This window comes from Rhagoletis pomonella, unplaced genomic scaffold, assembly GCF_013731165.1.
Source record: "Rhagoletis pomonella isolate Grant_MI unplaced genomic scaffold, Rhpom_1.0 Rhpom_scaffold_01345, whole genome shotgun sequence".
Classification (NCBI taxonomy): Eukaryota; Metazoa; Arthropoda; class Insecta; order Diptera; family Tephritidae; genus Rhagoletis; species Rhagoletis pomonella.
In genome coordinates, this window is record NW_023459899.1 from 14,245 (window position 1) to 28,222 (window position 13,978).

General features: G+C 37.4%; 4 protein-coding genes across 7 annotated transcripts; 2 read left to right on the plus strand and 2 right to left on the minus strand.

Annotated features, from left to right (window-relative positions):
* Nucleotides 1-842: 842 nt before the first annotated feature.
* On the minus strand, nucleotides 843-2,060 carry LOC118752249 (DNL-type zinc finger protein-like). The gene has a single exon (XM_036487108.1). The coding sequence runs from the start codon at nucleotides 1,824-1,826 to the stop codon at nucleotides 1,299-1,301; it is 528 nt and encodes a 175-aa protein (XP_036343001.1). The 5' UTR covers nucleotides 1,827-2,060; the 3' UTR covers nucleotides 843-1,298.
* Nucleotides 2,061-2,911: 851 nt separating this feature from the next.
* Nucleotides 2,912-6,619, minus strand: LOC118752246 (PHD finger protein 12-like). 2 transcript variants are annotated; one of them, XM_036487103.1, is made up of 7 exons: nucleotides 6,418-6,619; nucleotides 6,056-6,246; nucleotides 5,552-5,985; nucleotides 5,222-5,484; nucleotides 3,589-5,165; nucleotides 3,311-3,522; nucleotides 2,912-3,256 (listed from the first exon to the last, which is right to left on the minus strand). In XM_036487103.1, exons 1-6 carry the CDS (start codon nucleotides 6,457-6,459, stop codon nucleotides 3,345-3,347), a joined length of 2,685 nt encoding a protein of 894 aa, XP_036342996.1. In that variant the 5' UTR covers nucleotides 6,460-6,619; the 3' UTR covers nucleotides 2,912-3,256; nucleotides 3,311-3,344. The 2 variants fall into 2 exon arrangements, with proteins under 2 accessions (XP_036342996.1, XP_036342995.1); XM_036487102.1 differs by having other exon boundaries at nucleotides 3,233-3,522.
* A 1,971-nt stretch (nucleotides 6,620-8,590) lies between these two features.
* On the plus strand, nucleotides 8,591-9,492 carry LOC118752248. Its single transcript, XM_036487107.1, has one exon. The coding sequence runs from the start codon at nucleotides 8,855-8,857 to the stop codon at nucleotides 9,311-9,313; it is 459 nt and encodes a 152-aa protein (XP_036343000.1). The 5' UTR covers nucleotides 8,591-8,854; the 3' UTR covers nucleotides 9,314-9,492.
* A 249-nt stretch (nucleotides 9,493-9,741) lies between these two features.
* Nucleotides 9,742-13,079, plus strand: LOC118752247 (inositol polyphosphate 5-phosphatase K-like). 3 transcript variants are annotated; one of them, XM_036487104.1, is made up of 2 exons: nucleotides 9,742-9,922; nucleotides 10,694-13,079. In XM_036487104.1, the coding sequence occupies exons 1-2, from the start codon at nucleotides 9,903-9,905 to the stop codon at nucleotides 12,171-12,173; spliced, it is 1,500 nt and encodes a 499-aa protein (XP_036342997.1). In that variant the 5' UTR covers nucleotides 9,742-9,902; the 3' UTR covers nucleotides 12,174-13,079. The 3 variants fall into 3 exon arrangements, with proteins under 3 accessions (XP_036342997.1, XP_036342999.1, XP_036342998.1); XM_036487106.1 differs by lacking the exon at nucleotides 9,742-9,922 and adding an exon at nucleotides 10,226-10,586 and having other exon boundaries at nucleotides 10,697-13,079; XM_036487105.1 differs by lacking the exon at nucleotides 9,742-9,922 and adding an exon at nucleotides 10,229-10,586 and having other exon boundaries at nucleotides 10,694-13,078.
* Nucleotides 13,080-13,978: the final 899 nt, after the last annotated feature.

Here is a 13,978-nt window from a genome sequence, read left to right on the forward strand (position 1 = left end):
TTTTAGCATTCATATATGAGCCAAGTTATGAGCCAGCAACTTGTGCCAATATAAAAACAATAAAGATTTGAAATTTATATCTAAACTTGTTTATACAGAAATTGAAAATAATTAGAAAACAAAAAATGAACAAAATTTTGCTTCAGCTGCTGCTATTGAATGCATGTTGGAATGTGTATATGCATGTAAGAATGTATGTATGTTATTTGCAAGGACTTTTTGCGGAATGCCTTTGCAAATGTAGTGAGTTGAATAAGACTCAAAGAGCAACCTAAAATAAGAGTCCGAATGTAGCAATTTATGAGGCCGATAGGGGTCTCAAAAAGAGTCATATATGAGGCCAAAACTTGTTTTAAAAGAGTCCAAAATGAGCCGTATATGAGGCCAATAAGAGTCCAATATGACTCATATTGAGGCTCATTTGATGTATGAATGTAAGCTCATATAAGTCGACATTCGTAGGAAGGGAAACACACTCATATCGGACTCTTAAATGAGCTCATTATGAGCGTAATAGCCCCGAAATAGGCCTCCTTAAAGACTCATTTATGACTCCAAATGTTTGCTGGGATGCTCTCTGGTACATATGTATGTATGTATATACAATTACTACGTATGTATGTATAGAAGACTTAGCACTTCGAGTACTTATTAATAGTTCATTATATTTACGCGTACGCCACTGATATGCGAAAAACGTAAAAAACAACATCGATTAAAAAATAATATAATATGCATGAAAGCGTCCTAAATGTTTTTGGTTCCAAAAGTTATTTGAATATAAATTACACATACCGCGTATTTGACTACGCAGTTAAATAAAACGACTTATTTTCGTGTGACCTGTTTCAGTTGTTTTTTTATTTTATGGCTTGGTTTGGGGGCGTATAAAACCAGTAATTATTAATATCCTACAACTCAACGTTTACACACTTGTTCATAATTCAAATTAAAGTTAATTAAAGCGTTTATGACAATTATCACAATATACATATGTCTGTAATATATATTTGATTCCATTTGGAGAGTTGTGTGTGAAGCTCAGCTAATTTAAAGTCGGATTCCACCACCTTTTCCGGCCACGTGAGTGTTGTCAGCATATTCAATGAAATTGTGCTCTTGACGACGAAGGCGTCATCCATATTTGCCATTCTAATTTTGACAAATATACAAAAGGTTTTAAAATTCAGTTGTTAATTTTACATGACCGTGCTTTCGCAAAAAGACAATCATTAAAGTAGTTTGCGGGACAGTGCGGAACAGTAAAATCAAGAGTGTACATAGTTAGTTGTTGGCAGTTAAATTAATTCCCCTTTTTCGTTCACCTTGATGATCTTGATGCGATCACATCTCTCGGCTAGTACCTGATCAAAATTCTTGCCTTTGGTTTTGGCAAACCATCCAGAATGATCGGCTATTAAATGGTTCACAGAACAGCCGTCACATTGGAGGATCACCACGCCGCTTCTGTACGCTGCTTGTGACACCAGTTTACTGTTTCGTGTGTTGCACAATTTGCAGCGATAAACCAATTCAACTTTCCGCTCCATGCAACGTAAGCGTTTCAGGGTCGTTGGCGAAATCGAACCAGATGAGGATAAGGTGGATTCACCAAACTTTTTACCTGTAAACGTGGTTGCATCGAGAATGGATTTTGGTATTTTCAACGGTTCACAAGTTCTTTGATCGTTAATACTGCATTCTGGTGCTGGTGCAGCCGTGACAGCACCGTCCACTGGCTGTGCGATGTTGTAGAGGACATTCTGGCCGTGTTGCCGCACACTATTAAGTGTCCTCAAGCTAAAGAGGTTACGCAACGAATTCATTTTACACGCTCATCACGACGTATTTATGTACATATATTGCGAAAACCAAGTGAAACAAAATATTGCTGTCTAATTCTATTTGTTCATATGTATTATAGTTTGTGTTAATTAGAATTTATATTATTGGATACTGCGATGGAAACGACTAATGCTAAAAAGCTTGCTGCAAAATTGTTTATCATAGCTTTTGGCAGCTGGCAGCGGGTATCGAAACAGCTGAATGCTTCGTTGAAATTGATAAGGAATGTTAACGAAAGTAACAGGGCTGCCATTTCAACATTTACAGTGGCTACACACGAGGAACAAAATTTTTTTGATATTTTGCGAGCATGCTCGTGAACCACCCTACAAACGAGGAACATGCACCGCAAGCCGTGCTTGTGCGCGGATATGTTCGTTGTGCGTAGCCAGTGTTACATTTATTTTTTATAATCGCGGTAAGTCGGAGACAAGGCGAATTAATATAAGGTGATAGCAGGAGTACAAAAACAAAAATGTACATGTATTTTGTTTTTGCTTTGGCGGCATAAACTGTCAAAATCTGTAGGAGTGTGTGTAGAAATTCAAACAAAATTTTTCAATTTGATATCAGAAGCCGTGCGGCGAAACACATACACAAAATCAGCTGAGCTAGTAACACCACCTTATATAAATTCGTCTTGGTCGGAGACATATTGCATTATCGTGAGTTTCGCCCGAACCGGTTCGCTTTTTACCAAGAATGATAGAATTCTGGATCGTGAAATAGATGTTATGAGAACCTTTTTCTTTCATGGCAGAAATAAATGATTTCAAAAATTGCTTATTTTGAGCTTTAACCTTTGATAATTCTTCTTGTTGTTGTTTGCCCAAAAAAAGAAGTATACCGTTATACTCAGCTCAATCATCTCTATCGATTCCAATGTTTATTTTTTTTAAATTTGAGATTTGGAGCCCAACTGCATTTATGGCAAACTGTTAAATGAAATTGCCTTTGAATTTCAAATGAAATAATAATTTTTCTAAATTCGGATACAAGAGTAAGTAGTCATAATAGAAATATATTTTTTTTTTTTACTAAGCTTTATTAACGTCTATTTCGTAAAATATTTGTTGTTGTAAACGCTAAGCCGAGTCCACACATGTACGTAATGTGAAAATGTTGCCCAAGCCAGCGACGCATTTACACATATCGAAATATGTACATATGTAGGTATGTAAGAGCCAGAGTATTATTTTATTTAAAATACTAAATTTTATACTAAGAAATAAATACATACATACATATTTGTAGATAAAAACAATTACTCCTTCTTTACGCCTCACGAAATGTCTGTGCGAATATTAGATGTAAATCAATTAGTCTGCCAAGTGTGTTCCGATACTTCAGAAAAAATGCCCTTCATGTTTTAGATTAAAATAAGCGCTTGTTTCGTGTTGGAAGCAATATGCTGTAATTACTTATGAAAAAATCACTTGCAAAATTAAAACTTATTACAGCTAACCAAATTGTCGCTCCAACGACGTACAATAATAACACTAACCCTGACCGTTGTTGCTTGTTCCTACTTCAGGTATTGCGAAGACAAACGACAAGCACCCGAAACGTATTAAAGTACCATGTGTAAGGATAGCTGTACCTTCCCAAGCGCCAGCAACCATCGGCGGCTCAGAGATAAAAGTACATTTGCATTCAGGTTTCATTGGTGGTGCCATCCTGAAACAAACATGTATAAATTTCATAGAAATAACTTTTTAAATTTCCTATATATTTTATGCATACCTTGAATTTCGGTCAACAATGTAGTGTTGTCGCTGTATGCCACGTCGTTTATCCAAAATCTCTTGGACGCGTTTCTGTAACTCTACATCTTCGCTTTTAAGTTTTTTGGCTGGCGTAGGTCCATGGTCAGTGAAGTCGCATGAATACAGCTGTCCATTTACTTCTGTGCCATACTCAGAGTAGTTGATAAGTTCATACGTTTTGGTGAAGTCGTCGTAGAAAATTGTGGCATGCTTTGGGGAAATACGACAACAGTGCCCGATGAGAGAAAGATTCACATCAACAGAAGTCTGACCAGATCCAATATGCAAATTGCGATAGCGCATGAAAAATGAAGATTGCAATTCCAAATTGCTAAACCAGCGGTTGTCTTCAAGTATATCGCCAAGCGGAGTTAGAACGGCACGTGCGCGTACTTTACAGCGCATCAACTTCAGTTCAAGGCGCGTTGCTATTTCGTATGCTTTTTCGGCGTCAGTGCGTATGCGTGGTTTGTACTTCTGCTCTTCTTCGTCGGCAGCAACAATGGCAGCAGCAGTGGCTAGTGCTGGATGCAACTGCGGCAAATCGTCGTCTGTAGCTGTTTGATGTTGTGCCAAAATGGATGATGTCTCGCCAGTGAACATGATCGATAGTCGACGAACATCTTCTGGTGAGAGGATTTGCGATGGCAATATTTGTGGTGGATCAGATTGGGTAAGTTCTCGGATACGCTTTGCAGCCGTGCGATTTTGATATTGAACTACAATTTCGGGATGTTCTTGCACAAGTTGTTGTACGCGTTGAAAAGCTAATTTCTTTATTAAGTCCACATCTAAATAACGAAGCTCTGCATCTATTTCAACGTTGTATTTAGTATCTTCGTCTGTTTCTTCGTCATCTTCGATTTTTATTTTATCCACATCTGGTTGTTGAGATTGATTTGCGGATAATTTTTCTGCATCCTGATCGATTTTTACTTCTTCTTCGCTTTTTATGTGTATGTCTGAAACGCTGTTTTTTACAGATTCCCCGCGCTTGGCACGTTTTTTGTTACCTTTGCCCTTCTTGCCTTTTTCTTCATCTTCTGCTTTCTCTTTATCAGCAATATTGTGGCCACATTTTGACGCCTTCTCGGTATGTTTCTGGCCGTCAGTATTTTCCCTATTATCATCGTCCTCTTCTTCGCTACTGCTTAAGTCAGCTATTTGACCAAGTTCTTTCTGAATTTCACGTAATTTGGCTTTGGCACTTTGAAGTGCTTCCAAATCCTTAAAAACTGATTCAGCTACGCTCTCTTTAGATATTACTTCAGGTGAACTAGGAAGACACTTGCGCCGCTTGACTATGTCGTATCGTAAGGTTTCACGAAGTGATGGTAAGAGAGGTGGGGGATTTTCGTAGTGATACCTAACCATCGGAGGTATTTCAATGGTTTCGCGCGATTTTATTGGCACTTTGATGCGGAAGGGAGGATTACGCATGTGTACGCGTCTAAAGAATTCCATTTTAACCGACTCATGGTCGAAAGGTTGTGAAAATTTGTCCCACAGCCGAATGCGCTCAGTGGCTGAAATACTGCTCACAAGATGATTGTCCTAAAAATGTGTATATATGGTTATAATTTCAGTCTCATGGAAATTTATAGTCTCACAATGAAGTTCTCCACATGGTTTGGGCACATCCATAGGCCAGTTGGCAGAGCAGTCATCGGTGGATTCAGACAATCTTGATGAAAGTATAATGGACAGTAGTCACATGCTACAAGTGGCGCTTTCTTACATGACTTGCGGCAGTAAAAACAAGTCTTCGCTGGTAATGGCACCAGGCCTTGTGGATCTAGCTCATATGGTTTAGAATTACGGCGTACATTACTTGGTTTTTTATTGCCATTTCCATTTTTGCGGAGCGGTTCAACTGGAAACAAGTGCAAAAACTAATAATGCAAGAAATATAGCACTATTGACAAATGTTTTAAATGTACCCTTATCATTTCCAGGAAACTGTGAATGAATTTCCAGCTCCCGCGGTAGCTCAAATTGTTTCGGATTTAATATACTAGCAGCCTTGATGAGCTCATCTAGCGGTGTAGGTTTTTTATTTGGATCCAGTGCTCTTTGTATTCCCACTGGTAATTTTGATAAATATTTTTCCGTAGTGCTAATTTCACTACAAACCGATGCACGGCTGCTGCTGCGTTTTCGTAAGTTACGAAATTTAAATGGTGCCGATTCAGTCTCAATCGAAACTGAAGGGGTACTTGGCCGCGAATTATCTGTGCGTGCGGAAGCTGTTGTGCCAGAAACGCCACGTTCAACAGAGCTTGATTTAGATGGTGGAGTAGGTTTGAGTGTCATGCGACAGTTATGACATAACCACTGTCCGCTCGGTATATCTTCCTCCGTTAATGGCGGATCGCTATGGGAAATAATGCTCTAGCTATAACAAATGGTGTACATATGTGCACACATTTAACACGTGTACTTACTGACACTGCAAATGAAAGCTGGATGGACAACGATCGCAGCACAGAAGATCCCCACCTTCTTCGCAGGCATCGCAAAGGTCATGATTATGACCCCGACCTGGCCGCTTATAATATGGATGTTTTGTATTCACTGGACGCAATGTTATCTTTTCTTCTTCAGATGGCGGGGGTTTAATAAGCGTTTTAATTTGCTGTGTAAAAATAAATTCGTTATATTACCATAAGTTTATAAATATTCTATGTTAAAGTCAAATTATGGATATATACACATGGCAATTGTATGGCGTTCCAGCATCTGGATTTACATACTGGGACTCACAACTTTCACTACATTTCAGCTAATAGAGCATAGTTTGAATTACCTCCATAATGGGCAAATTCGGATCCACTACCACTTTCGACATGTCTACTATCTTTTAGCTACAAATTTGCCACAAAAACGTTGTTGATTTCTTGCAACAACCAATTTATTCCAAAGGATATTTTGCTGCAGTTATATTGTTTGACATTTGTTCAATTCGATGCTGCGGGAAGTGTGTTCAGTGAATTCTTGTAACCACAATGAGGGTTGTATTTGATAGTGCGTTTATTCTGACTGTTTATTCCACCATGTTCACTACTTTGTTCTTTTTCCAAGATATTAAAACATGTAATAGCGCTAATTTTTCTTAATTTAGGAAAAAATAGTTTTAATTAACTGGCAGTCACCACAGGATATATATCTTGATACATATGTCAGAATATAATTTGCCAATGGAGACCGCTCATTACTATCCAAGAGTAATATATGTATATCAGAGCTTGCCATCTATTGCCGGCAATTTGCAAGTGTGACAGCTACATACATCTTGATTTGCACGAAAACTTCGTGGCGGAAACGTTATTGATTTTTTTATGTTAAAGCAAATACTGAGACGGTTTCTATTGTGGTATGCGAGCTCTCGCTTGCATGATAAAAACATAACAAGGTAAAACCATTGGGAGGCAGTCTGACGTTTGCCAACAATATAATTTTAAAATCAAAACTCAAACTCACACACACATTCTCATTTTCAATCTCAAACAACAACAATTGTGAACAATTTAATTTTTTTATTTTCAATTTAATATGATTTTAAAATGTTGGCAAACGTCAGAAAAAAATCATGGCCGACGAAATGAGAGAATGAATTTACCTTGTAATGTTTTTATCATGCTCGCTTGCTTTCAACTGTCATTTTTGTTGTTTGACAGCTATGTTCTCATTTCACAGAATTCTTCAGAGTAGCAACCTCGTTTATTTTGGAGGCAAAAAGAAATTTCACGTAAGGATTCACCCAAAACCGTTTCTGGCGTATTTTTCTCTCTTTATGCAGATTTTCTCAAACTTTTAAGAGCCTGCAAGGCTTGAACCTTCTTGTTTGGCGTAATCGCCCCTCGGCAGGCAATGGCAAACCTCCGAGCATGATAAAAAAATATAGTAAGGTAGAACCGCTGAGAGTCACTTTTAAAATTATTGACGTTTCCAAACAATTTAATTTTTAAATTTACTCACAAACTCACACACACATTTTCATTTTCAATCTCAAGCAACAACGATTTCGAACAATTTCATTTTTTTATTTTCACTTTTATATGATTTTAAAATGTTGGCAAACTTCAAAAAAAAATCATGGCCGACAAATTGAGAGAACGGTTCTACCTAGCTATATTTTTATCATGCCTCCGAGTGTATCTCTGCCACGAAAAACAGCTTCTCATAAAAATACAATCGCCGTTCGGAGTCGGCATAAAACTGTAGGTCCCTCCCATTTGTGTGACAACATCAAGGCGCACGCCACAAATCGGAGGAGAAGCTCGGCCAAACACTAACATATGTGTAAGCGCCAATCTATTATTATTATTATTTCAGAAAAGGCCAAATAAATTTCTGAAAACGCCAAATGAATTTCAGAAAAAGTAACATGTATTTGAGAAAACCTTAAACGTATTTCAGAAAAGGGCAAATGTATTTCAGAAACGCTCAAATGTTTTTCAGAAAAGGTCAAATGTATTTCAGAAAAAGCCAAATGAAATTCAGAAAAACAAAATTGTAATTCAGGGAAGTTCAAATGGTTTTCAGGGCAAGTTGGAATACACTTGTGCTTTTATGAAATTCATTTGTGTTTTTCTGAAATACATTTGCCCTTTTCTGAAATACATTTCGACGCCTGGGTAAAAGATTTTCGTAAGCGTCATACGTACCTGCGTAACATACGACAATCTTTTACCCAGGCGACGATTTGTGTTTTTCTGAAAATCATTTGAGCTTTATTAAAATACAATTGTGTTTTTCTGAATTTTATTTGGCTTTTTCTGAAATACATATGAGCTTCTCTGAAATACATTTGAGCTTTTCTGAAATACATTTGTGTTTTTTATGAAATACATTTGTGCTTTTATGAAATTTATTTTGCTTTTACCGAAATACGTTTGTGTTGTTCTGAAATACTGTTAGAAAAGGTGTAGTTTTAGTCCGAGAAATTTGGGATTTCACCTAAATATTGCCACTGATATAACTTATATCTAGCGACCAAAAAGACAGCTGGACAGCAATAAACTTTATCCTGTGAAGACTGCCAGTAATAGGAAAAAATCAAACGAAAAAATAAAATGCTGCGACTATTGTGAACTTATCATGAAAAATTTACATCGACAACCCTAAGCAGTACTGAGTCAACAAAAGAATAGAATAAAAATAGAGCAATACTAAACTAAAAACGCAAAATAAATTGTCAATAGAAGCGAAATCAGTACAATACTTATTTGATTCAGTATAAAATGCTTTCGTTCTTCTCTAAGAAGAAGCCAGATTCACCGCCAGTAGAAGTAATTCAAGGTCCTGCGGATCCTACCCAATCTAATGAAAGCGGAGGTGGAGATGATTTCATTTTTGTAGAACGCAAGACTTCTGACAACGATCCTGCTAGGCTACCTACACAAGGTATGGGGATGTATCCACCGATGCCACCCACGTTTGGAATGGGTAAATTTCCGGGACCGCCTGTTTATCCATCGACATCAAGCGCGGCAAGCGGATGTGATACCACGGCGCCAGTCCCATATGTTCAGGGTATACCATTCGAACTGGCGCCCCAACTGAGTACAAAAAGTGACTTTGAAATAACACAATTGCAAGTAGACAGCATTTTAGCATTGCTGACGCGTCAAATGTCGGTGGACGAAAATGAAGAATACAATTTTGCATTGGAAAGGTCGATACAAAACGAGTGCTACTAATGTTTTCGGAGGACGCATGCATGTTGTTGATATCGCTTGTATAAAACAACGTATTTTTATTTTAATTATTATTTAGGTATAAGAAAACCCACGAAATAATAAAATTTAAAAAGCCGACAAAACGCATAATTATTAATGGAGGTGGGCTCCAAATATCTAGGTGGCTCCGGTAGTGTCGATTTGATTTTGTACGAAAAAAACAGCACATGATCAATATCGAGGCTATCAAAGACCATTCAATATTTCATTATTCCAAGATAAATTACTCCTTATGATTCCTTGGGTAAAACAAATTGGCATTTAAATTGGTTTGAACAAATCTTATCCCGGTATGCCATGAAGTATTGGTTACTCGAAACTTTTAAGAGCGGTTTCTTTCATTTACAAGCAACCCTACATTTTCAACAGCTGATGTTGACATTTCGGTCTCGTATGTCAAAAGAAAAAAATAGTTGTGTTCGTTTAGAAAGGTCAGAAACGAGCAAGCAACAAAATTCAGAGATTAAATTCTCCCAAAGAGAGAAACATAAACAGTTTTTCGGCATGGTGTATTGAGTACGCCTTGGTTTTTCGCGAAAAGGACTTTGCCATGCCGTTTGGAATAGTAGAGTAACTTAAAACGCAAAAAAAAAACAAAAAAAATTGCGAAAATATGTCGCATGGCGGTCAGAAAATCGAAAAAATTTGGTTTTTGTTCAAATTTTCCTTAAGCGGATATTTCGCTTGGTTGTTGTATCAGCATACAGATTTCCCAAAGAATTTATGGGGAGTGTTGCTGGAGTGACAGTCCTTGACCAGTTATAAATCTGGGTCGTTCCGGTTACGTAGACCAGACTGTCGTGGGAACGGTTGGTTTGTTAAACCGCTTGTGTGGTGTATTTCGCTCGTAATTATTTAATTTTCCAAACAAAAATTTGCCAAACACTGACCTAAGTAATAAAATATATATGTACAAACTTCTTTCATTAGCAAATCGCAACAAGATTGTACATTTTTAGGTTTAACGAAGTTCTTCCCATCACAAATTTGCAACATCCTCTACAAATGAAATGTCAAACTGCGCTCTCTTTATGCACGTTTTGTAAAACTTGTAAACCTTTTTTGTATTGCGAACAAAACTATTATTAATGTTTGTCTGTACATATGTACGTGATTTCATTTCACTAGCAATCTAAACAAAAACAACATTCCGCGCTTTGACCAGCTTTTGCAACCTATTTTTCGCCCAACCAAGAAATATTACTCACCTCCTTATAATATAGTGTAGACGAAGGTGAATCGAGGTGTTGACGCAATTTCAAAGCAGATCTACTAAAATTTAGGATATTAAGTTAATTTTTCACTTGATAATTAATCTGTCATCGTTTTTTGTTTACATAGCAGTGATATAACAATAATGTCAAGCTCGGCAAAGGCAGGCGATGTCCATGAATCGGTACCTGATTCGCAACAGCTGCCACAGCAACTATATGTGGAAACATTTTCGGTGTATGTGGTAACTTGGAATGTGGGCACTCGTTTCCCGGATAATATTTCTTTGCGGTCACTATTGGGACTTCAAGGTGTTGATGACGAAAAGGAACAAGTTTTGCCTGACATTTACGCCATTGGCTTACAAGAGGTGAACGTACAACCACAGCAACAAATGTTAGGTCTATTCAAGGAAGACCCGTGGACGCACAAAGTGAAAAAACTACTTCGGGATTTCGACTATGTGGTCATAAAAACTGAACAAATGCAAGGTTTATTACTTACATTGCTAGTGCGTCGGCCACATGTTCAGCATATGCGAGATATTGAGCCCGAGTTCACCCGAACGGGATTTGGCGGTATTTGGGGTAACAAAGGTGCAGTGAGCATTCGCTTTTCGTTATATGGTTGCGCTTTAACTTTTGTTGTGGCACACTTGGCTGCTCATGATCACCATTTGGATGAACGCATTGAAGACTATGAGCAGATTATGGAAAATCACCACTACCATGTACCACACTATCGCGAGATATACGACCACGATTATGTTTTTTGGTTTGGCGATCTTAATTTTCGTCTGATGGGTGATGACAGTCCAGCTGAAGTTTTGGCCAATGTTAAAAAGGAGGAAGTGATGTCTGAACTCATTCAACGCGATCAGTTGTTGCATGTGAGAACTAAGTTGCATAAAGCATTCCATCTAATGCATGAGCGCTTGCCTGCATTCCCACCGACTTTCAAATTTCACGAAGGTACATCGAATTACGATTTAAAGCGCCGACCTGCTTGGACGGACCGTATACTCTATGCTTTGCAACCGCTCAATAAACGCCCCGATGAAAGACTAGCCATCGAACAAAGATCATACAAGTCACATCCAGCCTATAACATAAGTGATCATAAACCAGTGAGCAGCGAATTCAGTATTAAACTTTATCCGAATTATCGAGCAACTTGCGTAACTTTCAAAGAAATCGCTGAGTGGCAAATCGGCGAGGAAAACATAGTGCAATATCTAAAGCCCAATGATTTTGAGGAACGAAATCACGACTGGATCGGTATTTATCGGGAAGACTTTGCTAGTCTGAGTGAATACATAGGGTATGAGTATGTCAATCAAGCCGAGTCACCACCATCGTCGCCGGAACCAAGGCAGGGTACCTTCGAAACACCCGGCACGCATCGGTCAGGTCGGCACCGTCATCGCAACCATGAACGCTTGCGCCGTCAGCAGTTACAGAATGAAGAAGACATTCGCCTCGATTTCTCCGATGACATCAACATGCGAAATGGCGAACGTTACTTATTAATTTACTTTCAAAATACTGGTTTACGTGGCGTCACCAGCGTGGCTGGTGTGAGCAATGTTTTTCGTGCAATTACGTCGTGAGCAATTCAAATCAGCCTTAAAAAAGGTTGACAATTGCGCTATTTATTAATTAACTTTATTGTTTTGTTTTACCAAGTTTTAGATTGTTTATTACACTACTAAAGTCATCTACACAGTCTGTATACATATACATACATGCATATATTTTGCTACAATTGGGGTATTCACACCTGCCTGGTTATCTGTTTAAAAATTATTATTCTCTATATTTTTGTTGTAAACCGAGTAAAAAACTGATAACCTGGCAGGTGTGGATACCTTAACTATATATGTACATTAGACTGCGCTTTAGTTGTATGGAGAACATTTTTCGTTAAGCTACAACGCAAGATCCCTAGAAATTTGATCTGGTAATAAAAACAAGCTCTGCGAAGAATTTTTAAAATCGGATAACGGAAAGACGTGTCTGAACGCTCCTAAAGTTCAGATTTTCATGCAATTTTTCACAATGTGGTTAAAATTGCCTATAAGTCAGTGGGAAATTTAATATCTTTTAATGGAACTTGAACTTGTTTTGTCCCCCAATGTCAAATACGGCTACAATATTTTTAAACCTTCGCAACTTTTAAAGTTATTGAGGGTTTTCGCACGTAAAATTAAAATTTTTTAGGATTACTGATGTTACAAATCCTACAAAGCAAGAAAGCAAGACTCCCCCAGAAATGTTCATTTGGTCATAAAAAATCGGATAACGGAAAGACGTGCCTCAAAGGCCCTAAAGTTCAGCAAACTCATGGAATTTTTCACAAAGCAGTTAAAATTGCCTATAAGTCAGTGGGAAATTTAATATGTTATAATGGATCTTGTTGGGTAGGTACGAAGAAAAAAATGTAGTAGCGAATTTGACACGTAGATCATGGATCCACAGTCTTGCCCCTAAATTTCATACGGGAACATTCCGCCATCCTGGATTTTATGTTTTTTTGGGGGTTTTGTGCGATTTGCAAGCTTATTTTGAATTTTTCGAACAAAAGGGCTGTATACACATTTGTAGAGAATTTCATTTTTTTCTCCGTACCAATTTGATCTAAATTTACTGGGCTAAAATTTAACTTCTGAAATCCTAGAAAGTTGTAATTTTACGTGGAAAAAAACCTCAATAACTTTAAAAGTTGCGAAAGTTGAAAAATATTGTTGCCATTTTTGACATCGGGAGAAAAAACTACATCAAATGCCATTAAAATATATTAAATTTCCCACTGACTTATAGGCAATTTTGACCACTTGGTCAAAAATTCCATGAATTTGCTGAACTTTAGGGCCTTTGAGGCAAGTCTTTCCGTTATCCGATTTTTTATGACCAAATGAACATTTCTGGGGGGAGTCTTGCTTTGTAGGACAAAGTTGCAAAATAAGGCGCAGTCCAATGTACATATATATTTTTCAGAAGTTTAATTTTAAGGAAAAACATTGGATTAAGGGATGTCACTTCTAAAAATACTAATCTACTGAATTAATCATAGACAAAAATAATTTGAGAATGTTTCAAAACGCATTTAATCATTGTTCCACAACATTCTAAAGTGCGTGATAAATATACATATAATATAATACAATGAAAAATGTACATGATATGAAAAAGTTTAAATAAATGTTTTACAATAATAAAGAAATGAAATATATATAAGATGATTTTTCTTTTTCAATACAGTACATAGGAGTCCCTACATACATATTAGAGGCTTACGCCGACAGACTTTGCCGCGGCGGCGTTGACAACTTTAAAAATAATCGGTGGCGGCGGCGCAACTGCCCATTAGGCAGATTCCAAAGAGCCATGAGGCTACTACTAATTTTATCATGTG

Coding starts and splice junctions, on each gene's coding strand:
- LOC118752249 (XM_036487108.1), bottom strand. CDS start 1,826: ATGAATTCGTTGCGTAACCTCTTTAGCTTGAGGACACTTAATAGTGTG.
- LOC118752246 (XM_036487103.1), bottom strand. CDS start 6,459: ATGTCGAAAGTGGTAGTGGATCCGAATTTGCCCATTATGGAG. Junction 5,986..6,055: donor AGCTTTCATTTGCAGTGTCA/GTAAGTACACGT, acceptor TATTTCCCATAG/CGATCCGCCATTAACGGAGG. Junction 5,166..5,221: donor ACCATGTGGAGAACTTCATT/GTGAGACTATAA, acceptor ACACATTTTTAG/GACAATCATCTTGTGAGCAG.
- LOC118752248 (XM_036487107.1), top strand. CDS start 8,855: ATGCTTTCGTTCTTCTCTAAGAAGAAGCCAGATTCACCGCCAGTAGAA.
- LOC118752247 (XM_036487104.1), top strand. CDS start 9,903: ATGCCGTTTGGAATAGTAGA. Junction 9,923..10,693: donor ATGCCGTTTGGAATAGTAGA/GTAACTTAAAAC, acceptor TTGTTTACATAG/CAGTGATATAACAATAATGT.